The sequence below is a fragment of the Bactrocera oleae genome, chromosome 3 (genome assembly GCF_042242935.1).
Source record: "Bactrocera oleae isolate idBacOlea1 chromosome 3, idBacOlea1, whole genome shotgun sequence".
Taxonomy (NCBI): Eukaryota; Metazoa; Arthropoda; class Insecta; order Diptera; family Tephritidae; genus Bactrocera; species Bactrocera oleae.
Genome location: NC_091537.1, coordinates 52486134 through 52512978, shown reverse-complemented (window position 1 = coordinate 52512978; position 26845 = coordinate 52486134). Strand labels below are relative to the sequence as shown.

Here is a 26845-nt window from a genome sequence, read left to right as displayed (position 1 = left end):
TCATTACAGCAAATGTCCCATATCACCCCAAATAAGCGCTTATACAAAAAGAACCACAGGTTTAGTGGTAACAACAACTTCCAAAAACCGAAATCCCGAAAATTGCCAAAAGACACCAAGTTGCTCAAAGGCACAAAACACTCAAACGCTACACAGCGAAATACAAAATAGGGTATTACTACCCACAGCAGTCATCTCCATCGAACATCGAGGAGAACTCTACAAACTTAGAACCCTAATAGACCAAGGTCCACAACGATCTCTCATAGCCTCTAGGGCACAAAATTGGCTACAACTGCCAACAAAACAAGCCAACTTTGAAATTACAGGAATGGGCGGAAGAGTAGTTCAAAACTCTAATAAAATCTGCCCTATTACCCTAATTTCCCCCCAAGCGGATAAGAGAATTGAAGCAGAAGCTATAGTCTTAACGCAGCTCACAAATATGCTTCCAAGCTATCATATAAATAGCAAACATTTAGAAAAGGTTTCACACCTTAAACTAGCAGATCCCAACTGCAACGCTCAAATAGACATTCTATTAGGCAGCGATCTCATACCTCAGATAATACTCGATGGTGTTGAGAAAGTTTCAAACACACTATTGGCGCAAAATACCATTTTCGGTTGGATCCTAAGTGGACTAGTTACAGAACCAGTTTCCACATCAACAACTCAAGTTGACGAATATTCCAAAGAATCGCTTAATTTACAATTAAGGAAATTTCGGGAGTTAGAAAAACGCCCCCTCATAACAACCCCAGAAGATCAGTATTGTGAATACTTCTACAAAGCCACAACTACTCGATCAAACAATCTTCCAACACTCTACAAATTGGCACCAAAAACCTTGTCAGAGTTTCTTCTTACAACCCCAGTGTTAAAAAGACAAATATATATAATTCAACCAAATCATCGAGATATATTACTAAATCTTCGAAAAGAAAATTTGTTGTACACTAATTTCCTTAATTTTAAAAAGGCAGTACAACATAAAAATACAGGGGATTCAATGGAATGCGATATCTGATCAGCTTTCATATCCCACTGAGTTAATATCCGCATTATCCGCAATAGCATTTTTGACCCCGCAGGATGGCTCTCGCCAATTATGATACAAGCGAAAATCCTGGTCACAATTCTCAAACAATCTAAACGATATTCGAATCTCCCGATTCTTGACCACAATCGCCCACGTCCATACATAATATCGTTCGCAGCATAGTTGTCCTAGAAAGTCGTAAAATCGACACTTATCTTACTATAGTGGCTTATAGTTGCCTAAATTTTCATAATTATGAAACAACTATAAAATAAAGGAAAGGGATCACCATACTCCCAATGTGATACATTGACGCACCTAGACTTACAGAAAGCAAAGGTCGCAGTTATCGCATCGATGTAAGCGCTCCTCATATGGGTGGTTAATAGGAATCAGCTATAAAAAGCTATCCTCCTACTTCAAAAAAGTAGATGTATACTGCAAATATAAATATATCGAATTTATCACATTACTAACTTGAAAAGAAGCCGTCAATTCACGGTCAATCACTGTAACAATCACTGTGCAAGACCCCTCTAATTTCTCTGTCCTAACACCAGGGCATTTTCTCAAAGAAGCACTCATTCTGGCCATATCTGAGCCAGGAGTGGAGTCGCTAACCTTAATTAGCCGATGGTAAAGAAATATTAAATAAACAATACACATAATAAAATTATAAAAGAAACAACGGAAAATACAATAAGTACGAAATGCATCTACAACCTTACATACCCGCAAAATAAAGTTGCTTACCTTAAAGCACTTAAATGCACATCAAAATGCGTACAAAATATGTTCTTAAAACCAAAGCCGTTTGTGTGTATACAGAATATGGAGATATCACTACTTCATCACCGTGCCCTCAGCTACTCCATCAGCAGTACGCCGAAATACAATCAACAGCACATACGTGTAATGCTAGGCTAAATATTCGCCTAGGGGGCCCAGGACGTTTAAATGAGTTTAAACTCCCTCCTCCAAGTACACCACTCTACTCGGAAAAAACTGGCTCCCCCTAATAATGCCCACCACATACTCACCAATACACCACACCAGATGACACCACATAGGATAGTACAACACACCACAACACCGCGCGTGTACATCACCAGCTAACAAAAGGGATGATCAGCGCAGCTTTTTCACCTCTTTCGACGGAATAGCGATCCTGCGCGCAACTCTACCCATCCGACTCGTTTCGTACACTGCGCCGCGTCAACACCTCACATTCGCTTATTAGACCGTTAGTACAGCGATCCACGGTGCTGAGCGCATGATATTTTTCGCAAAACCAGACTCGTTCCGCAACCTTATTCAACATATCAACGATTCCGATAGATATCGTTCCACCGTAAGAGTAACCTTCGCCTTCATCAACTTAATTTTTGGATATAAACGTCACGACAACAATCCCGCGCGCTCCGGTCAATTTAATACGACACCGATGCGCTACTTTGAACAATTATACACTTACTCGATACCTTTACTTTTGTAAAATTAATTTTAAGTTAAATTAAGTCAAATAAAGTGTATACGTCTAAAGCGCTGTCATTGTTCTTTGTGAAAGTTCAATAGGGGAATATAGTTGGCACCCCAATTATTCAGTGTGAATGTAAAATAAAATAATATTTCAGCTTAAGCTCGCGTTTCATAGTTATTTAACTCGAAAACTAGCTAAATGTGAGTGCATTTTATTTCTTTAATTTTAATTATATTATTAAAATTAGCTGAAGCTATTCATTAGCAACCGGGTACCCTGGTATCTTCGGTAGTAAGCATAGAAATTAAACTGAAAATGGTTTTATAAAAGGATCCAATTAAATTTTAATAAAAAAAAATAAAATAATATGATATGATGTTAATTATAACATTTAAAACATTGTGCAGTTTTATCTAGATGAACCACTGAACCAGGATTTGAGGCGAGAGTTCCTGCATGGCCAAAATACTCGCTATGACAATCTTCGTAGTAAAATGTCGCATCACTTGAGGATTCGCTGTGCGTTTCTCTATCAATTGTAGAGCCAGTTCGTCTCTCAATTTACGCAAAAATACGACGTTCTGTATATTTTCTGGCTTTCATTTTATTATTTGCATATTATATCAGATATGATGTCAGTGAAGAAATGTCTAGCATGTTGAAAAACATTGCCATTGGCCATCTCGTCGTTGACTTGCGTATCTTCGAACAATTTGATCCATAGCATTAACACCAGTTTTATATTTATTATAATAATAATCATATCAGGTTTCCGTCTGGTATCATCACTAACTGATGCATCTGAATGCATAGTCGATAATACGATGACAGTTTGGTTTTTTTATGTACATAAGAAAACATAGGCACCTTTCCAAAAACATATAATATGAATATTGCTCCCGCGACTTATTTGCTGCATGGTTTATTTTTTTTTTTTTAGTGTGCCAGCAAGGAATGCCGGGTAGGGTAGTAAAAAAGTTATCTATACAGATCTTCCTCCCACCTCCTCGGTACGGAGCCGCCAATTGCTTCACTCTTTCACCATTGCTTTTTTCGCGAGTATTATTTGTTTTACCAGTTTATATAATACCGTTTAATTGATTTGATTTTTCCGCATCACAAAGCCACCAAATTTTGTTACCATACTTAGCTGATTTTGACGGTATGCACTGAATAAATCCAGTACTGCCACGGTAAGGATTAAGCTGTTCATCGATTGTCAAGTTTTCAGTATTATGGAAAATATATATTCCCATTGTTACGCTACACAGTGGATAAGAATTGGTATGCCAAATATTAAAAACGAGATCAGTATTTGAGTTATTTGCTCCAGCGTATTACGAGCTGCGGCATTTGGCATTTAATCTTGCCAAAATCAAACTATACTAAGAAAAACTTAAGCTTATATTTAGCAACAACAAACAATATTTACAGTAATAAGGTCATTGGGTACCCGGGCTCCAGCTTGCTAAAAGACGTCGGATAATTTGGTCATTAACAAAAGGGTAAACCAAATTCGCTCAGGACAAATCTTTTTGGCATTTCTTCCCACACGGTAAAATCGAGTCCTGTCATTCCCCATATATTTATATGATTTCATTGAATAAAATCGGTCTAGACCCCATTATATATTATATAATTGCAATATATTGATTGACTTTTGTCGTATTCTCAATATAATAATTTTTTTTCGCTCAGCTTATATCACACATCCCTCAGTTCAGTTAATTAGGTTGATTTTAATATAAATATCGCAGACAGGAAACAAGCTACAGTAATGAAATTGAGTATATGACCTCAATATAAATTAATTAGATCCTAAATATGATTGTAATACTTTCACGTAATTGATCCCAGATGAATGTTGAATTCTTACGCAATATTTTTGTATCCTGAACAGGGTAAATTTAGTTTTTGTGATATCAATATATCATTTTGTACACGCTCTTGCTCCCCTAGGTTCATTTGTCGGAATCAAAGAAATCGGACTAATATAGCATATATTTACTTGATATACAAACTAACCGATCAAAATCAAGCTGTTCTATAAAACCTTTTTGATTTAGCCAGATATGTACAAGAAGTTTGACATACATAGGTTAACGTCCAAGATAGCGCCACAATCTCCGAATATATTGTTAAGATTGGACAATATAGCATATAGCTGCCATAGAAACTGATCGATCGTAGCTCCTTTGCACATGATCTTGGCGATCCTGCATGCCCCAAGGCACCTCACCCTGAGCTGTCCGTCAACATTTTCTGAAATTTCATTGTGTATCTTTTTTAGCGACTTGCGTATTTCTTGAACTAGTTCGGTAGCCAAACGAATAGCACTTTTGGCAATCTCATCAACTATTTCAATTTCCGGAGCGCCCTTGTGGCCTGGAACCCAGTATATACGAGCGAGGTGTGTGAAGAAAGTGGTGAATTTTGATTTTTTCGCAGGCTGTGTACATTCGATTTTCTAAATATATATCTGCCTGGAAGATACTGCAGTATTCCGGTAGCTCGAAGGGGCGCCTGAGATCTAGCTCCGCACAATAGATCACGGCACCCAGTCCATCATTGATCCGTGTAAAAGTTGAAAGTTTCGCTGGTGGGCGGCGTACCCCTTCACACTTTATCCTCTTTTAGTGTGACTGGAAACTTTCTCTCCCAGATAAAGCGTGAAAATGTGTAGTATATTTTATCCACCGACCCCTGCTTATGGACTTATGCCCAAATGGGACCTCGGATTAACTCCGTGCAAATTGTAATAGTATAAAATGTTCGGTCTTTCCTTTGTTTCCATTTTCCCTACTTTCACAAAAATTGAGTCAGAGATATTTCGATTTTATAATCCATTTTCCAGTAGCTACATGTTCCATGACAACTTGGCGGCAGAAGTAAATTTATGTGATGAAATTTAGATAATTGCAATGTAATATAGCATACATCTTTAATAATTACAATACCCTGCACAAATTTGAGAATAAGGTAGTTTGTTATAAACCAGCTATACCGTTCCAAAGATAGCCGGGTCTACGTAACGGGAACGAACCCGCATTTTAACAGGCCAAGGAGAATTCTGCCGCTGCAACAACAACAACAAAACCAGCTATATTGCGCGAAAACCGGGCAGATCTGCAAGAACATCGAATAGCAAATAAAGTTAAATAGGAAGCCAATTGAACGGGAAGCACACCACTAAATGTTTACATTCCAATTGCTGCCCCACAGAATGTATTAAAACAAAAGCTCGTATAGTTCTTCTAACTCTCAAAATTTACTATATTTGAGGTATTCGTTTGAGGTTTCCTCAACTTAAGTTTTTTTTTTTGTGATAATAAACTACTAGTTTTAAATTGGAAAGTAAAAAAAAAAGTTATTCAAAATATTGACCATGGCTTTTTACACTTTTTGACCACCTTTTTGGTAATTTGTGGATACCATGCCAGTAGAAATGTTTGCCTTTAGATGCAAACCAATCATACACCCAATTTTCGACTTCTGAGTAGGAATCGAAGTGCTGATCAGCCAATGCGTGTCCCATCTATGAAAACAAATGGTAATCGGAAGGTACCAAATCTGGTGAATACGGCGGGTGGGGTTGCAGCCCCCAGCCAATTACTTTGATTATAACCTGAACCGAATTTGCAGGTGCATTGTCGTGTAACAAAATTACTTTGCGGTGGTCTTCTGGTTCTTTCTAGTCGTTTTTCGATCGATGCATGGTATAATTGATATTAACAGTATCACCAGGTTTTAGAAGTTCATGATATACCACACCCTTTTGATCCCACCAAACACGGAGCATTGCCTTATTACCGAATCGATCTGCTTTGCTGTCGATGTTGATATGTCACGGATTAACCGACGACTTTCTCCGTCTAGGATTCTCAAAATTTAGTTTGCTTTTGACTCAAGTATCATCTTCATCCGATATTGCTTGCAGTTCGACGTCTTCAAACTTTTTTGGTGGTTTTCCACATTTTTAATTTTTCACATTAAAATCATTCTTTTATTCGTTGAAACTATCTTTTGCATGTTGCTTCTGATAGAGCATGATCACCATATGCCTCAACAAGCATTCGATGCGACTCTTAATGCTTTCCGCAAATCATTACTTTCCGGTACAAAATTTGTAATTTTCAAAACAATGAAAAAATATGACGTTGTTTGTTGAAAATGTTTGACAGATATCAGTTATCATGTCAACCAAACAGAAAAAAAAATTAAGACTCGTTCACAACAAAAATCCCCTACCAACACATTTGTATCTTAGCGCTCAATTTATACCGGTATATACGGTTCATAAAGCTGTAACGGCAGTGCTTTTGAAAAAATTGCTTATATCGTTTTTTCTAAAAGGGATGATATGATTTCTAAGTGTCGTTTCGTCCATTTTTAATACACTAGGTAAAAAAAGTCTCCGCTCACCAATCCGTGGAACGTGTTTCAATAAAAATATTAATAAAATATATGCGTTTTTGAAGTTCTTTTGAGAATATCAAATGCGCATGCTAATAGCATTACAGTCGCCAAATTTTATGGAATTCCTATGTGCGTTTGCAAAGTTAATGGCGTTTTTTGAATTCTACTAATGGAGAATAAGCAAAAAAAGTATCCACTCACTGCTACTCACAATAGTTTATTGTAGTTTCTACGCGTCTAAGGCCTGATAATTTTTTGTGCGTTGTTGTCAATAATTCAGATTTAGATAATCGAAGGAAAAATCCTCAATTTGTGAGTAAATTTTTCGAACTATTCAGCTTTAATCGAAATGAGTGCAAAAGGCAAAGAAATAAGTGTTGATGAGCGGAAAATAATATTCAAATTAAGGGTGGACGGTAAAAGCTTTCGTGGAATTGGACGAGTTGTCAACAGAACGGAATCATCAGTGCGATACGTCATCCAGACTTTCAAAAAAACGGGAATTATTATTAAAAGCCTCGATCTGGACGTCCGACTGATCGGGAAACACGCAAAGTTGTATCTCTTGTAAAGGTTAATCCGCGTTTAACCGCTTCCCAAATAGCAGAAGATGTAAAAATACGATTTAAAAAAACAATATGCAGCGACACAGCAAGAAAAAGATTAAAAAGAGCTGGATATCATCGTATGAAGCGCAATTATTTCACAAACGAACATATAACCAAGCCTATATCTTTCTGGGAATCGGTTTTATGGTCGGATGAGACCAAATATTGTATATTTGGAATAAAAGGAAGACAGATGGTGTGACAAAAAACTGGTACGACTTTTAAAGCACGAATTCTTACTTCAACCGTAAAACATGGTGGGGTTCGAGTTCTATTATATTTTGTGGGGGTGTATGGCAGCAAGTGGAGTTGGTGGCATCGAGTTTATCGAAAATATAATGAATAAATTTGATAATATAAATAAATATATTTAAATCGACAATCCAATTGAGCATTTATGGGCTCTATTGGAGCGCAGTATTCGCACACATAGGGTTACCAACAAAGAAATGCTCAAGACCGTTTTATTGAATGAATGGAGTAAAATTTCGGCTGAAGATACGAGGAAATTAGTACATTCCATGCCTAAACGTCTACCAGAAGTTCTAAAATTTCAAAGTATACCTCAACAATGTCAAAATAAACTCAATTATCCCATCCCTGTCTCTGTCTCCAATATAGCCTGTATAATAATATCTACCTTTCCACTTGACAAAATGTGTGATACAATTTATGCAATAATAAAAAATCGTCTTTTTTGAATCATCTTAACTGGTTTCCCCCCTTAATAAAATTAAATTAAGAAGTTTTCTTAAAAAACTGTGAGGGAATATGAATGAAATTGGCTTAAACAGCGGTCCAAACCTTATATATAATGAATTGCGATCCTCTGGTTGACGTTTTCACATCAACTCATTATATTAAATTTAGCTTCTTCAGTTGAGTTTACATCCCATATATCTCATTTGGAGATGATTGTAATACAATATTAGCTGACGGGAAGTAAAATTTATTGTAGTAATAAAACTAAGTGTGTCTATGACCTATAATATAACTTAATAAAATACCAAATTTGATTGTAATTCATTAAAAATTTCATAGAATATGAATACTGAATTGTTTCGCATCATTTTTATACTCTCGCAACCTGTTGCTACAGAGTATAATAGTTTTGTTCACCTAACGGTTGTTTGTATCACCTAAAACTAATCGAGTTAGATATAGGGTTATGTATATATAAATGATCAGGATGAAGAGACGAGTTGAAATCCGGGTGACTGTCTGTCCGTCCGTCCGTCTGTCCGTCCGTGCAAGCTCTAACTTGAGTAAAAATTGAGATATATTTATGAAACATGGTAGACATGTTTCTTGATACCGTGAGACGGTTGGTATTGCAGATGGGCGTAATCGGACCACTGCCACGCCCACAAAACGCCATTTATCAAAAACAAATAAATTGCCATAACTAAGCTCCGCATTAAGATTCAACACTGTTATTTGGTACACAGAATAACGTTAGGGAGGGGCATCTGCAGTTAAAAAAAATTGGTTTAAAGTGGGCGTGGTCCCGCCCCTAATAGGTTTGATGTGCATATCTCTCAATAACAAAATTCACTGGAAGCAAATCTTTTTAGAAATTCAATTGACGGTGTGAAAATGGGTGAAATCGAGTGACAAGCCCGCCCAATCCCCATATAACGGTACTGTTAAAAACTACTAAAAGCGCGATAAATCAAGCACTAAACACGCCAGAGACATTAAAGTTTATCTCTGGGATGGAATGAGATGACTTTATAGGAACCGCGTTCAAAATTAGACTGTGGGCGGGCACAGCCCACTTTTAAGTGAAAACCCATATCTTGAGATCTGCTTAAAAATTCGGTGCATAACGTTCTTTTCATATTTCTATGTAATATTACGAAAATGGGCGAAATCGGACTACAACCACGCCTATTTCCCATATAACACCATTTTCAATTCCCACTGATTCTTTCACTTTCCACTATGCATATCAAGCAACAATGATTATATCGGGGTAAAACTTTGCGTGAATAATACGTTTAAAGTATGCCACCTTGTGACCAAAAATTGTCTAAATCGAACCAAAACTGTTCAAGCCCCTAAGTACTAAATATGTGGACCCCAGTGCCTATAGTTGACCTTCTACCGAAAATATCAGTGAATCCACAAAGAAATCTCAAACGAGTATACCATTTGACTTTGCGAGAGTATAAAATGTTCGGTTACATCCGAACTTAGCCCTTCCTTACTTGTTTTTTACTATATTTAAAAGTATTTCTACCACTAGATTACTTTTAAATTACATACCCAATTTTTTATAAAAAAACGGGTTATAAAGTTTGCAATTCTTATGAAAATCTGTCAATTACTTGCATATCTAATTATTTTACGCAGATGAATGTTTTCTTAGACTTTAGCAAATTGCCCCACTTTATAAAGTTCCGGATTCAAAATCTTTTAAAAGCTTACTTAGCTTTAAATACGATTCTGCTAAAGCAGCATATATAAATCGCAATAAAAGTGCTGCGTAGTGTTGTACAATGAGTTCTTTAAACAAGCTTTCGTATACCCTGGAGTTAAAGTTCTTCTTTTGAAGTATTTAAAGTTGAAGCTCAAACGAGGTTTTTCTAAGTAACCATGGTGCGGCTGAAATAGAGTTTTCTATCGGTACAGTTGCAATACCTAGATCAGTAGCGAGTTTGATGCATCTAGAGATAGTGGAACAAATTTTAGAGTATGTTTCATCAGTCCCTTTGGTTTTTACTACATGGTGATGTTGGAAATGCTCGAATACTTCTTCTAACAGCTGCATGATATGGTACAAAGACTTGCTTGAGTTTGCTTTTTGCACAATTGCCGTAGATAGGGAGACCATAATCTATCTATCTAGATAAAATTAAAGCTCTTGTGATATTGATAAGTGATGTGATATATATTAAACAATATATTGACGATAAATACTTAATTACAAGTATATTAAGCCTAGAAGCTAGTTGCTTACGAAGATGTGGACAATGTTCCTTAAAAGTAAGTCTCTTATCGAATATTAAACCTAGAAATTTGAGTCTAGTAGTATTTACAATATTTACATTATTTTACTGTAGATTGAAGTTATTACATTTGTATTTGCTGCAAATATGGACTAATTGACATTTGTTTATAGAGACATTCGCACCTGAACCATTAGCCCAATTTAAAATTTCAGTTAGGATGTTGAAGAAAGTTTGTTTTACATTATTAAGATTGTTTTGTTTGGAGAAAAGGAGCACATCATCCGGATAAATAATATCACATAATAATATATAGATGGGCTTATGTTTAGAAATGATCACACTGATTTCGTTATATGCGATTACAAACAGATAATGGTGAGCCTTGCGGAATCCCGTTGTAAATATTTTACATATTTGAAAAAGTATTACTCATTTTGGCCGTGATTTTACGATTAATTAGGAAAGATTTAACAAAATTAAATATTTTTGCACCATTTTGTCAAATCTCAAGCTGCCGTAAGATAACGTGTAAACCGACTCTGTCGAAAGCTTTTTCTAAATCCAAACTAAGAGTAGATACGTGATTTTTTTCGATAAGGAAGTTTCGGCGAAGTCTTCGAAATAAAGTAAAGCATCTATAGTGCCTTGCCCTGCCAATTAGTTTCGGCTGAAAAGGTTGTTTTTTAATGCAAACCCAGAGATTCGTTTTGATAAAAGTTTTTCTAACACCTTGCCCTTGCAGCAGAGGAGTGATATAGGTCTGTAACCAAGTACATCTGTTGAGACATTATTGGATTTGGGAATGTCTACTGCCACTGCATTTTTCCAGCTTTGGGGGTAGACAATTTGACATAGAATGTTGTTGTATAATTTAATAAATCTATTTTTCAGACTTGTAGGTCAGTTTTTAAGCATGGGATATGAAATTCTGTCTGCACCGGGAGTCTTGCCTGATATTGTGAAATCGGACTCGTCAATGGTTATGTCTATTTCGGTAATATATACAGTTGGGGTGTCTTTACTATATCTGAGAAGTTCGTTTTTATTTAATGCAAACAAGGACTGGAAATTTGAGTCGCTCGAGTAGTCGGATCCTACAGATGCGATAATTAGATATGTCTTTTGAGTCGAAAATTGGGCCAATCGGGCTATTGATACATTTAAGGTTAAATTGCGAATAGGAGCCTGATAGAACATTTTTGTCGGCCCATACTTTCGGTAAGTTTTTGTAGGCAAGCCCTCTTAGCTTCTTTAATATTTTTTCGAAACACTGCATTGGCTTTTTTATATTTTATCAAATTATATAGTGATTGTTTTTATTCTCTGAGTTTGGAAATCTCGGTAGACCAATAAGGCAAATGACTATTGAAGGTTTGTTTTACCCGTTTGAGGGATAGAAACGTGGACAGAGGTTTTAATTATTTTGGTAATCGTAGCTTTTTCTTTATTTATAGTATTCTCATTGAAATGTGCAGCAGAATAACTTTCGCAAAGTTGTTGAAATTTAGACCAATCCGCCTTGTTCAGCAGAAATTTCGGCTTTTTTGAACCTTTGTTGGATAAGGGGGTTGATAGATGAGTTATAATAGGAAAATTATCACTGTTATATAGTTCAGTTAAAGTTTAGAAGTTTAGTTTGGGGGCGATAGCAGAAGAACAAAGGGCCAGGTATACATTCGTAAACGAATTGTGAGTGGAAAAATGTGTGGGAGAAAATAGTTAAATTCTCCACTAATATAAGATCTTCTAGGACTTTACCTCTTTGGTTAGTACATTCGGAGCCCCAAAGAAGACTCCAGTAGTTAAAATCGCGAAGTATAATTACGGGTGTTTGAATGGGTCTGATTATATCGCGGAGTTCTTTCATATTGAAGTTTTGAAGTGGTGGGATATAAGCTGTTAGGATGGTTAATTTAAATCCAAAAAAAAAATTTCATTGCTATTGTAGCGATATTAAAACATGTAGGAAGAAGTTTGTGTGGGATATCTTTTTTTTATTAGAGTAGCAACTCCTTGCAGCTGTGGTGTTACAGGAAAGGTGTGTCTCTTGCAATGGTATTACACTTGGAGATTGTTCTTTTATCAGTAATTCTAGGTCAGTGTAATTGTTGTAAAAACCATTCATATTCCATTGCAGAAATTTGAACATTTCTTGGCGATATGAGAAAAAAGTGAGAAGGAATTATGTGAGGAGAGATATTCCACGAGTAAGTAGGTGAAGAGAGATTGAATTTGTCTGAAGAGACAGAGAGAGAGAGTTTGGTTGCTAAAATAATAATTTTTTGGTTTGAGTTTGTCTGTGTTTGGGGAAACGTTTAGTTAGAATTGCTGTTTGTTGTTTCTTTTGTAGTTTCAATTGGTGAATTTTGGTGGGTATGAATTACATAGCAGTTATTGCTCTCTTTTGAAGTTTGCTTTTGTTGTGGAAGAAGGTCAGTAGTTGTATTTGTGGTTGTGGGGAGTAATTGCACTTTGTATTACCTTAGTGCTTCTCGCATTGAACAATATTTTCTGTTTCTATTTTTAAAATATTTTTCCATTGAAGGTATTTAAGGCAAGCAAAGCAAACCTATTTTCCTTGTGCACTAGCAACGCGAGTTACCGTACGAACCAAACAAACCAAAAGTACGTTCACTTATATGCAAGGTGAATTACGAAAACAAAGCCAAAGGCACATAAGAAAACCGTAGTCAAGAAAACACGTCCGCTCAATAAGAGAGATAGTCGAAGACTGCAGTTGTTTATTAATGTGACAAAACTTGCAAATGAATTAATTTGGAAGAGTTTGATAAATTTAAAATACTGAATAAAATCTACAAAAGTTTACAGTAAGTTGCGCTATTTAAGCTTTTATTTTATATAAAAGAAAGCAACGATATATTAAAAGATAGATACTAATAGATCACAGCACGTGAAATTTGGCTTACATTAATTTGTATGCTTGTATATTTACATGTTTACAGATTTATATCACATTATCGACTAAATAAAGACGTATTTGGGTGTTAAATTAGGTTTATTACGTTTTGTAAATCCTCTTAAATTATCTTGATTTTTTCCAATAAACCATATAAAAATATATATGATTTAAATCGTAACAATAATGTAAAGTAATTTCTTAACTTAGATTTCGCAACTGTCAGCGATTATCCTCTTGCTTAGTTTCTGATAACAAAACCAATAAAATTGGTTTCCGTGACACCCTAAACCGATACAATTTCTGTTTCGAACGTCAAACCAATAATATCTGAATTCATTACACCTACTACATTTTTTATCGGTTTCAATTCCGACAACTATCAGATTCTACAACACCCCTAAATGTGTCGAAGGACTGACGCGAAATTTAAGGCGTTCAAGATGCGTCGAAAAAATAAATGGAAGCAAATCTTTTTAGAAATTCAATTGACGGTGTGAAAATGGGTGAAATCGAGTGACAAGCCCGCCCAATCCCCATATAACGGTACTGTTAAAAACTACTAAAAGCGCGATAAATCAAGCACTAAACACGCCAGAGACATTAAAGTTTATCTCTGGGATGGAATGAGATGACTTTATAGGAACCGCGTTCAAAATTAGACTGTGGGCGGGCACAGCCCACTTTTAAGTGAAAACCCATATCTTGAGATCTGCTTAAAAATTCGGTGCATAACGTTCTTTTCATATTTCTATGTAATATTACGAAAATGGGCGAAATCGGACTACAACCACGCCTATTTCCCATATAACACCATTTTCAATTCCCACTGATTCTTTCACTTTCCACTATGCATATCAAGCAACAATGATTATATCGGGGTAAAACTTTGCGTGAATAATACGTTTAAAGTATGCCACCTTGTGACCAAAAATTGTCTAAATCGAACCAAAACTGTTCAAGCCCCTAAGTACTAAATATGTGGACCCCAGTGCCTATAGTTGACCTTCTACCGAAAATATCAGTGAATCCACAAAGAAATCTCAAACGAGTATACCATTTGACTTTGCGAGAGTATAAAATGTTCGGTTTAATCCGAACTTAGCCCTTCCTTACTTGTTTTTTACTATATTTAAAAGTATTTCTACCACTAGATTACTTTTAAATTACATACCCAATTTTTTATAAAAAAACGGGTTATAAAGTTTGCAATTCTTATGAAAATCTGTCAATTACTTGCATATCTAATTATTTTACGCAGATGAATGTTTTCTTAGACTTTAGCAAATTGCCCCACTTTATAAAGTTCCGGATTCAAAATCTTTTAAAAGCTTACTTAGCTTTAAATACGATTCTGCTAAAGCAGCATATATAAATCGCAATAAAAGTGCTGCGTAGTGTTGTACAATGAGTTCTTTAAACAAGCTTTCGTATACCCTGGAGTTAAAGTTCTTCTTTTGAAGTATTTAAAGTTGAAGCTCAAACGAGGTTTTTCTAAGTAACCATGGTGCGGCTGAAATAGAGTTTTCTATCGGTACAGTTGCAATACCTAGATCAGTAGCGAGTTTGATGCATCTAGAGATAGTGGAACAAATTTTAGAGTTTGTTTCATCAGTCCCTTTGGTTTTTACTACATGGTGATGTTGGAAAAGCTCGAATACTTCTTCTAACAGCTGCATGATATGGTACAAAGACTTGCTTGAGTTTGCTTTTTGCACAATTGCCGTAGATAGGGAGACCATAATCTATCTATCTAGATAAAATTAAAGCTCTTGGATATTGATAAGTGATGTGATATATATTAAACAATATATTGACGATAAATACTTAATTACAAGTATATTAAGCCTAGAAGCTAGTTGCTTACGAAGATGTGGACAATGTTCCTTAAAAGTAAGTCTCTTATCGAATATTAAACCTAGAAATTTGAGTCTAGTAGTATTTACAATATTTACATTATTTTACTGTAGATTGAAGTTATTACATTTGTATTTGCTGCAAATATGGACTAATTGACATTTGTTTATAGAGACATTCGCACCTGAACCATTAGCCCAATTTAAAATTTCAGTTAGGATGTTTAAGAAAGTTTGTTTTACATTATTAAGATTGTTTTGTTTGGAGAAAAGGAGCACATCATCCGGATAAATAATATCACATAATAATATATAGATGGGCTTATGTTTAGAAATGATCACACTGATTTCGTTATATGCGATTATAAACAGATAATGGTGAGCCTTGCGGAATCCCGTTGTAAATATTTTACATATTTGAAAAAGTATTACTCATTTTGGCCGTGATTTTACGATTAATTAGGAAAGATTTAACAAAATTAAATATTTTTTCACCATTTTGTCAAATCTCAAGCTGCCGTAAGATAACGTGTAAACCGACTCTGTCGAAAGCTTTTTCTAAATCCAAACTAAGAGTAGATACGTGATTTTTTTCGATAAGGAAGTTTCGGCGAAGTCTTCGAAATAAAGTAAAGCATCTATAGTGCCTTGCCCTGCCAATTAGTTTCGGCTGAAAAGGTTGTTTTTTAATGCAAACCCAGAGATTCGTTTTGATAAAAGTTTTTCTAACACCTTGCCCTTGCAGCAGAGGAGTGATATAGGTCTGTAACCAAGTACATCTGTTGAGACATTATTGGATTTGGGAATGTCTACTGCCACTGCATTTTTCCAGCTTTGGGGGTAGACAATTTGACATAGAATGTTGTTGTATAATTTAATAAATCTATTTTTCAGACTTGTAGGTCAGTTTTTAAGCATGGGATATGAAATTCTGTCTGCACCGGGAGTCTTGCCTGATATTGTGAAATCGGACTCGTCAATGGTTATGTCTATTTCGGTAATATATACAGTTGGGGTGTCTTTACTATATCTGAGAAGTTCGTTTTTATTTAATGCAAACAAGGACTGGAAATTTGAGTCGCTCGAGTAGTCGGATCCTACAGATGCGATAATTAGATATGTCTTTTGAGTCGAAAATTGGGCCAATCGGGCTATTGATACATTTAAGGTTAAATTGCGAATAGGAGCCTGATAGAACATTTTTGTCGGCCCATACTTTCGGTAAGTTTTTGTAGGCAAGCCCTCTTAGCTTCTTTAATATTTTTTCGAAACACTGCATTGGCTTTTTTATATTTTATCAAATTATATAGTGATTGTTTTTATTCTCTGAGTTTGGAAATCTCGGTAGACCAATAAGGCAAATGACTATTGAAGGTTTGTTTTACCCGTTTGAGGGATAGAAACGTGGACAGAGGTTTTAATTATTTTGGTAATCGTAGCTTTTTCTTTATTTATAGTATTCTCATTTAAATGTGCAGCAGAATAACTTTCGCAAAGTTGTTGAAATTTAGACCAATCCGCCTTGTTCAGCAGAAATTTCGGCTTTTTTGAACCTTTGTTGGATAAGGGGGTTGATAGATGAGTTATAATAGGAAAATTATCACTGTTATATAGTTCAGTTAAAGTTTAGAAGTTTAGTTTGGGGGCGATAGCAGAAGAACAAAGGGCCAGGTATACATTCGTAAACGAATTGTGAGTGGAAAAATGTGTGGGAGAAAATAGTTAAATTCTCCACTAATATAAGATCTTCTAGGACTTTACCTCTTTGGTTAGTACATTCGGAGCCCCAAAGAAGACTCCAGTAGTTAAAATCGCGAAGTATAATTACGGGTGTTTGAATGGGTCTGATTATATCGCGGAGTTCTTTCATATTGAAGTTTTGAAGTGGTGGGATATAAGCTGTTAGGATGGTTAATTTAAATCCAAAAAAAAAATTTCATTGCTATTGTAGCGATATTAAAACATGTAGGAAGAAGTTTGTGTGGGATATCTTTTTTTTATTAGAGTAGCAACTCCTTGCAGCTGTGGTGTTACAGGAAAGGTGTGTCTCTTGCAATGGTATTACACTTGGAGATTGTTCTTTTATCAGTAATTCTAGGTCAGTGTAATTGTTGTAAAAACCATTCATATTCCATTGCAGAAATTTGAACATTTCTTGGCGATATGAGAAAAAAGTGAGAAGGAATTATGTGAGGAGAGATATTCCACGAGTAAGTAGGTGAAGAGAGATTGAATTTGTCTGAAGAGACAGAGAGAGAGAGTTTGGTTGCTAAAATAATAATTTTTTGGTTTGAGTTTGTCTGTGTTTGGGGAAACGTTTAGTTAGAATTGCTGTTTGTTGTTTCTTTTGTAGTTTCAATTGGTGAATTTTGGTGGGTATGAATTACATAGCAGTTATTGCTCTCTTTTGAAGTTTGCTTTTGTTGTGGAAGAAGGTCAGTAGTTGTATTTGTGGTTGTGGGGAGTAATTGCACTTTGTATTACCTTAGTGCTTCTCGCATTGAACAATATTTTCTGTTTCTATTTTTAAAATATTTTTCCATTGAAGGTATTTAAGGCAAGCAAAGCAAACCTATTTTCCTTGTGCACTAGCAACGCGAGTTACCGTACGAACCAAACAAACCAAAAGTACGTTCACTTATATGCAAGGTGAATTACGAAAACAAAGCCAAAGGCACATAAGAAAACCGTAGTCAAGAAAACACGTCCGCTCAATAAGAGAGATAGTCGAAGACTGCAGTTGTTTATTAATGTGACAAAACTTGCAAATGAATTAATTTGGAAGAGTTTGATAAATTTAAAATACTGAATAAAATCTACAAAAGTTTACAGTAAGTTGCGCTATTTAAGCTTTTATTTTATATAAAAGAAAGCAACGATATATTAAAAGATAGATACTAATAGATCACAGCACGTGAAATTTGGCTTACATTAATTTGTATGCTTGTATATTTACATGTTTACAGATTTATATCACATTATCGACTAAATAAAGACGTATTTGGGTGTTAAATTAGGTTTATTACGTTTTGTAAATCCTCTTAAATTATCTTGATTTTTTCCAATAAACCATATAAAAATATATATGATTTAAATCGTAACAATAATGTAAAGTAATTTCTTAACTTAGATTTCGCAACTGTCAGCGATTATCCTCTTGCTTAGTTTCTGATAACAAAACCAATAAAATTGGTTTCCGTGACACCCTAAACCGATACAATTTCTGTTTCGAACGTCAAACCAATAATATCTGAATTCATTACACCTACTACATTTTTTATCGGTTTCAATTCCGACAACTATCAGATTCTACAACACCCCTAAATGTGTCGAAGGACTGACGCGAAATTTAAGGCGTTCAAGATGCGTCGAAAAAATAAACGAACGCTCTCCGATTGTCACCGCTTTCCTTGCCGCTCTAACAGCTTTGCCTACAAATCATTGTAAATATGTATGTTTATGGTTATGGGTGGGTGTATACATTAATTCGTGCGGTTTTCTAAGAGAGGGCTCTACTAGTATTATTTCGCGTCGTGTTCATCTGTGGCTATATTCGAAGCTTGGAAATTGGGTGCCTTATGAATTAAAGCCAAGAGACGTCGAGTGTCGATTCTGCAAGTCGGAAACGTTGGTTCAACGCCACCAAAAGAAGTAATTTTTGCATCGGATTGTCACTGGCGATGAAAAATGGATTCATTATGGTAACCCAAAGCGCAAGAGATCGTATGTGAAGCCCGGCCAACCATCGACATCTACAGCAAAGCCGAATATCCATGGTGCCAAGGTTATGCTATGTATTTGGTGGGATCACAAGGGTGTGCTCTATTATAAGCTATTGAAATCGGGTCAGACGATCAATGGGGACCTCTATCGAAAACAATTGACTCGTTTGAACAGGGCCATCGCGGAAAAGCGACCAGAATATGCAACCAGACACGAAGCAATAGTTTTTCATCAAGACAACGCTCCGCCACATGTTGCAAGGCCAGTTAAAAACTATTTGAAAAACTGTGGGTGGGAAGTTCTACTTCACCCGCCTTATAGCCCAGACATAGCACCTTTCGGTTACCACTTGTTCAGATCAATGCAGAATGACCTCACCGGAGTACGTTTCACTTCAGAACAGGGTATCAGAAATTGGCTTCTTTTGGGATGGAATCCACAAACTACCAGAAAGATGGGAAACATCGTAGCTTCCGATGGGTAATACTTTGAACATTAAATGTATAACAATTTTTTCACAATAAAGTCTTAATTTTCGAAAAAAAACCGTGCATACATATTGGAGCAGATTTTTGCAAGCCACGGAAAAATATATCGGAATTGTAACATATTTTAAATCGACAAAAGTTTTGTTGCCACTTTTTTCTGTGTTTTGTGGGCTTGCGGGGTTGTCACTTTTCCTTTTGGGGGAACATCAGAAAGCTGTTCAATTTATGATTTCTACCTTTTCCCAACGTCGCGAAAAGATGCTAGTAAGCAAGCGATGTGTAAGACGTTTGCTTTACGCAAATGTTGTTGTTGTGTGATTTATTACCAATTTAGGACTTGTCAATTTGGCTGTCATATTGATTTCTGTGCTGCTCATGCTATTTGAGAGAGAGTTATTTTTGTACAACAACGTTTGTTCCTCTATGTGTACATACATACAAGTATATACATACATACACACAAAAGACATCAAAATTGCCGACTGTAAACCAATGTTTGACTCCATATGTATGTACATCAATATGGAGATAGATAAATTATTAATTTTGTAATAATTTAAATTAGAAAATAATCATTTTTTGCAGAATCTTTCACATTTTATCTTTCCATATTTGTGCAAAAAAAATATCAAAATTTATCAATTTTTCATCATAAAAATCGCTTATATTGGGTGGTTTTTTTTCGAGGATAGAACTTTAAGTTGGCATTACTGTTCCAGATGGCGACCGATTTAACAGTTGTCAAGTGATTTATTCTCAGTTTGGCTTGGCAATTCATCATGAATAAACTCACGCCTGAACAACGCTGGCAAATAATGCAATTTATTTCGAAAATAATGGTTCTGTGCGGAATACGTATCGCGCACTATGTCACACAGCTCGTGCCACAATCTATTTATTAAAAGACACGTTTGGTGACCGCCTAATTTCACGTTTTAGACCTGTGAATTGACCTCCAAGATCTTGTGATTTAACACCGCTAGACTACTTTCTGTGGGGTTATTTAAGTCATTGGTCTATGACGACATTCGCCGTGTTGTTGCCAATATACGGCCACAAATGTTGGAAAATGTCAACGAAAATTGGACGTCCAGATTGGACTACATCCAAGCCAGCCGTGGCGGTCATATGCCAGAAATCATATTTAAAACGTAATGCCACAAGATTTTCTTTCGGATAAATAAAATTCACGTCAATCGAATAATCCAACGTTGTTTTATTGCAATTTAAAGTTCTATATCTCTAAAAAAAACATCCTTTATAACAAAAAATAATCACGCATACATATGTATGTGAAGTGGCATTTGTATGTTTTCTTCAAAAATTTTCATATTTCTCTTTATATTGGTAGATACGTATTTCTGCCAGAGAATGTTGTTTAAAGTTCTCATTTCTGCTAAATAGCGAATACATTAGAACACCTACTCGGTGTTTTTCAGCTCTGTTAGCCGTCCAATCGAGCATCATGCAAAATTCAATTTGCACCTTATCGTTCTGTGTGGCACGTAGTCCCGTCTTGTTGGAACCAGATGTTGTCAAGATAAACTTCTTCAAATTGCGACCACAAAAAGTTCTTTATCATATATTCAATACCGACAATAATGGTATCACCACCATCATTTCGAAAGAAGTGCAGACTGATGATTCCACCAGACCAAAAACCACACCAAACTCTCAATATAGGTGAATGTATTGGCTGTTTATGAATTATTTGTGGATTTTTTTTGCACCAGAACCGACAGTTTTGTTTATTTACCGCACCACTCAACATAACCATAACGACAAAAGCGCACGAAAAGTTGCAATTGGAGAACTATTATTTTGATAATTAAATTGAATAATTTATAATCGTTGTTCTTGCGTATATCTTCCCACTATAAACTGTAAACGTTACTGAATACAATAATTACAGATCATGACTATTAGATTGGAAAACCTGATATTTTTGGCAAACACAAAATTGTATTGTTTTAAATATAATTCTCACTTTAAGCGAGCGCTGTATTCACATTAATAATACGAAAAATTACACACACAAGTTATTCGCATTAGGAATTATCGTGAAGGTCAACTCAGCTGAAGTGCAATTGCCAAGTCTTGCTAAGGACGAACCGCCTTCATGATCACGGTAAACTCTACGCCAGATAAGTATGATTTGTTCAGCATACAAGCTTGACTCTTGAACTACAACTTGTTTAAAAAAGCAGAGAATTTCCCAGTAACAAGATATTAATAGAATAACGGACCGAAAATTGTAGTGGTGATTTAGAATTTCTTGCTCTGCTCCACGAGATGGAGCTTCCCCCAGAACGAGTCACTGTGACGGGAGCAGTTTCATCAAGGTGTATTGTCGGGCCATACTTCTTTGAAAAAAACGATGTCAAATTTATGAATCTTTTTTCCCCCGAACTGCGCCAAAGACGTATACTTTATATCGTATAATTTTCTATTTAGGTGTCGTATATTCGTGGTATCGAGGTCATTTACGGCCAAAAATTTTAAAAATAATTAATTACATAAAATAAAATAAAATTTGCTATACACTAAAGAAAAAAAAATATAATGCATTGATTTAAAAAAAGTTATTAAAGTTTTTAAGTTTTTTGTATTATGATTCGTGCGCCACCCTGTATGTTTGTATTAGGTTCTTCACTCCCTAAACCACCAAGTTGCGAAGCTTTCTCTCTGCCTCATACACCCTAGCCACTGCGCGTTAAACGTTTAACGCAACATTTTCCGAACTCCCATTAGAAGTTTCACTTCAAAAAAATATGGTGGAGCAGTGCACACTTAAAAAAACTTTAAAGCAACCTTTTTGTAGAGAATACCTCTTTTTTGCTCTGTTACAAATTTATAGTTTGACAGATAAAAGCTTGTGCAGTGTGAATGAGAATTTCTTCGAGTATTTTATTAGTCTCAGTTTAGTCTTTTCTTACTAGTTAGACGTGCCAATATTAAATTCGCTGTTTAAATTTTATCCTTAAGCGAACTTTACTTTATTGTACTATTTACGTATTGTGTTTTTGCAGACGTCAGTAAAATGTCACCTATAAAAAACCATTTCATGGAATCTAGTCAATCTCATTTTACTACAAAGAATAGCACTCGTGTTATAGCACAGAAAGGTGGTTTGGCTGTTTTACCATGTGTCGTCAAACTAAATTCTCCAGCAACAGTAAGTATTGTATTTATTACTTACTTATATTATATTATATTATATTATTATACTTTAACATACAAGTATGTATGTATATGCAAACGAACTGAAAAGCTTTTGGCCTAATTTTGATTTGGAAGTCAGATCGATCCAATAACGATCACTGTAACTGTAATATTGTATATCATCTTCGAGTTAACCTACAAAAAATTTTTTGATTTATCAAAATACGTGAATAAGATGCGAAAATTTAATTTCAAGCACACGCTAACATGACGATGTTTTCTTAAGCAGAGTGGATCATTTGTGCTGGCACGGTTACGACGCCAAAGTACTTAACCATTGAATATGCTGTGATGGAATTGATGTAACATTTGCCAATGCGTTGCATCAACGGTGTTTTTTCTTAACAGGTTTTTTTAATCAAAATACGGAATAAATAAAAAATAGCAGAGGCACCGTCATCTTGAGACCTTTTTATTGCGCGATTTGTAGGCCAGGCCAAAGACTTTTCAATGTGTTGTGCAGCATGAAAGTTGTTCATACCAATTATTAAGAAATTTTGATTATAAATTCAACGCAAATTTGGAAATATTTTATGGCTTGAAACGTAGATATAGAAAGTTTTTTTAGGCTATTGGGGAATTACAAAGAAGTATTCGAACTATTACATAAAACATTGATTAATTTTACACGACAACAGACCTAAAATGATTGTGTTGGAGGTGAGCAAAAGAGGACCAAATCCCACGTAATTTCATCGGAGGAATATGAAGTTTGTAACTAAGTTGAGTCACAAAACCTACTTCGTATATGAAATCGGACTATACCTTTTAAAGCCCCCAAGTACCGAATATAAGGTCGTCGGTCGTAGCCTGATTTTATACAAAATATTAGCAATTTTGTTAGATATTTTAATAAAAAGATTGAACCTCATTTCTTGACAATAATGCGATCTGAAGTACACAATAAATAAAATCAAGTAATGATAAAAAAATGTATCGACTAATCGATACATGTGAGAATGTAGGTACTATGAGAGGCGTGAAATTAATGATGAAAGGTTGTGTTACATAAAAACTTAAACTTGTTTTTGTTACGATTGAATCATAACAACCCGCCGACTTGATGCTGAACATAAAATAAGAAATTTTGTACCGGATAAATACAGAAGATTTTTAGAAATTCGAACTTATTACTATTTAATATTATACATAAAACACAATATTATACATAAAAAAACATTGTTCTAAAAATTTTCTTTTTAAGCTTGTTTTTTATAGTCGGTGTATTTTCGGGTGTTTTTGTACGTAGCATATTTGAAAACAATCATCAATTTGAAGCCGGGTGAACGACGCTTAATTTGTACTGATACGAAGTCTTCGATGTTTTTTCCTTTTGTAAAACGGAAATTACCGAAACGGAGTGAAATGGAAATTATTTATTTATTAAAAACAGGAAGATATAAGAAACTACATTTATTATTTACTGAAACTAAAATTAACTACAGAGTTGTTCTTTAGATGGAATTTAGCGTTTACCCCGGATTGACGGATATTTTTAACCATTTGTCATATAATTTCTTAGTTTACAGACAGCTATTTCGTCGGTACATACCTACATACCATATTTTGTGGACTTATTTCTGTAAAGCAGCTTTCAAGACCATTGTATCGATTTTTCCTCATTGACTTCAAAAAATTTAATATTTTTGGGATACCTTAATGTACATATATACAATATGTTAAATTGCGGCTTTTTTAAAATAAAATTAACTAAATACTTAAATAGAACGTTCACCAAACTGTGTTAATAATATACCGGAAAACCCAAAAACAGTTTGGTTTAATGTATACAGCTGTGTATACCGGTTAGTTGAAAAGTGTCGACGTTTGCAATAAAAATATACTGTTTTTGGTACGAAGTATATTTTTGTATTCAACATAATCTCCCTTAACTTCAATACACTTATTCCAATGATCCTTCAATAATTTTATGCCTTTCCTTTAATGACTTTCTGAAGCTCTGCAAAATACCCGTCCACGGCTGTAATAACTTCTTCATTTTACGAAAAATGCTTTCCACGAAGGAATTGTTTCAGGTTTCTGATGAGTACTACCTCTCGCTGAGATCCAAAACTGGTGAATGCCCAAGCAATTCGTACTTTAATTCGTTTAATTTTGTCATTGTTAAAACCCTTTGTGAGCAGGTTAATAGTCTTGATGAAAAATGATTTTTTTGTGCTGCAAACTAGGTCTTTTCTCATTAATTTTTTCCTCTAGCTGTTCCAAAAGATTGCAATAATGTTCAGATTGATTGTTTTATTTTTCTGCAGATAATCAATTAACAAATTTTTTTTTGCATCCCAAAAAACTGATGCCATAATCTTCTTTGCTGATCGTTGAGACTTCACCTGCTTTGGAGCTAAACAACTAGCTTCAGTCCACTTTAAACGTTCTTGTTTCAATTTAACATCGATCAAATATCCATAGCGAAAATAATATACACAATTATGTATACCCATACTTAGCACAAAGTTCAGTGACCTCCCCAAAAAAAAAACAAGAAGAAACAACATGCATACAACAAGCTAAGCTATAGTGTCAGAATATATAACAAAAACAAGTAAGGAAGGGCAAAGTTCGGATGTAACCGAACATTTTATACTCTCGCAAAGTCAAATAGTATACTCGTTTGAGATTTCTTTGTGGATTGACACATATTTAGTACTTAGGGGCTTAAACAGTTTTGGTTCGATTCAGACAATTTTTGGCCACAAGGTGGCATGCTTTAATCGCATTATTCACGCAAAGTTTTATCCCGATACAGTCATTTTTGCTTGATTTGCATAGTGGAAAGTCAAAGAATCAGATGAAATTAAAAATGGTGTTATATGAGAAGTAGGCGTGGTTGTAAACCGATTTCGCCCATTTTCGTACTATGACATAGAAACATTAAAAGAACGCCATGCACCGAATTTGGTTGAAATCGGTTAAGCAGATCTCAAGATAAGGGTTTTCACCTAAAAGTGGGCTGTGCCACGCCCACTGTCTAATTTTGAACACGGTTCCTATAAAGTTATCTCATACCATCCCAGAGATAAAATTTAATGTCTCTGGCGTGTTTAGTGCTTGATTTATTGCGCTTTTAGTAGTTTTTAACAGTACCGTTATATGGGTAGTGGGCGGAGTTGCCACCCGATGTCAACTATTTTTACACCGTCAAAAGAAGTGCTAAAAACATTTGCTTCCGGTGAATTTTGTTATTATAGCATTAGCGGTTTAGGAGATATGCACATTAAACCTATTAGAGGCGGGACCACGCAGATGCCCCTCCTTAATGGGATTCTGTGTACCAAATAACAGTCTTGTATCTTATTGCGGAGCTTAGTTATGGCAATTTATTTGTTTTTGATTCATGGCGTTTTGTGGGCGTGGCAGTGGTCCAATTACGCCTATCTGCAATACCAAGCGTCTCACGGTACCAAGAAACATGTCTACCAAGTTGTATAAAGATATCTCAATTTTTACAAAGGTTAGAGCTTGCTCCTGATCATTTATATATATATAACCCTATATCTAACTCGATTAGTTTTAGGTGATACAAACAACCGTTAGGTGAATAAAACTATTATGCTCTGTAGCAACAGGTTGCGAGAGTATAAAAAACCAACGAAAAGAGTGCAGTGAAACAAAAAGTGGTGACAAACACACAGTGCTTTAACATACTTGTATATTGGTATGTAAAATATATATGTATATACAAAGTAATAATGTGAAGAGAAAATAACAAACAAAAACAAGCATACATAAAGTGCGTGTTAAAAAGCAAAAAATACAAATATTTTAACCAACTAGAACAAAAACCGGGTGCGAAAACCAAAGACAAAACATAAATAAAAACAAGAAAAAACGTTAACTTCGGTTGCACCGAAGCTATAATACCCTTCACAAATACAAAGGCCCCTTACAAGAACTTTATTCCGAACGTTCAATTTGTATGGTAGCTATATGATATAGTGATCTGATCTGACAAATTTCCACGGAGAATAATTTGTTGCCTTTAGCGATAACTCGTGCTTAATTTCGTGAACATACCTCGTCAAATTAACAAATCTTCCATGCAAGCACTTTACTCCGATCGTTCAGTTAATATTACAGCTAAATGCTATAGTCATCCGATCTATACAATTTCTTTGGCGATT

The 26845-nt window shown here is 35.1% G+C and overlaps 1 protein-coding gene and 1 non-coding gene across 3 annotated transcripts in view; one reads left to right on the top strand and one right to left on the bottom strand.

Annotated features, from left to right (window-relative positions):
* The window catches only part of dpr19 (defective proboscis extension response 19), a 334249-nt gene that overhangs the window by 75946 nt on the left and 231458 nt on the right, over positions 1-26845 (top strand). For both annotated transcript variants that reach the window (XM_070106627.1, XM_070106628.1), the window contains exon 3: positions 22514-22659. In XM_070106627.1, the coding sequence (XP_069962728.1) occupies positions 22514-22659 (146 nt within the window). The remainder of the gene's footprint in view (positions 1-22513; positions 22660-26845) is intronic.
* Positions 21471-21636, bottom strand: LOC118681963 (U1 spliceosomal RNA). Its single transcript, XR_004977672.1, has one exon. It is a non-coding gene; the product is annotated as a U1 spliceosomal RNA (small nuclear RNA).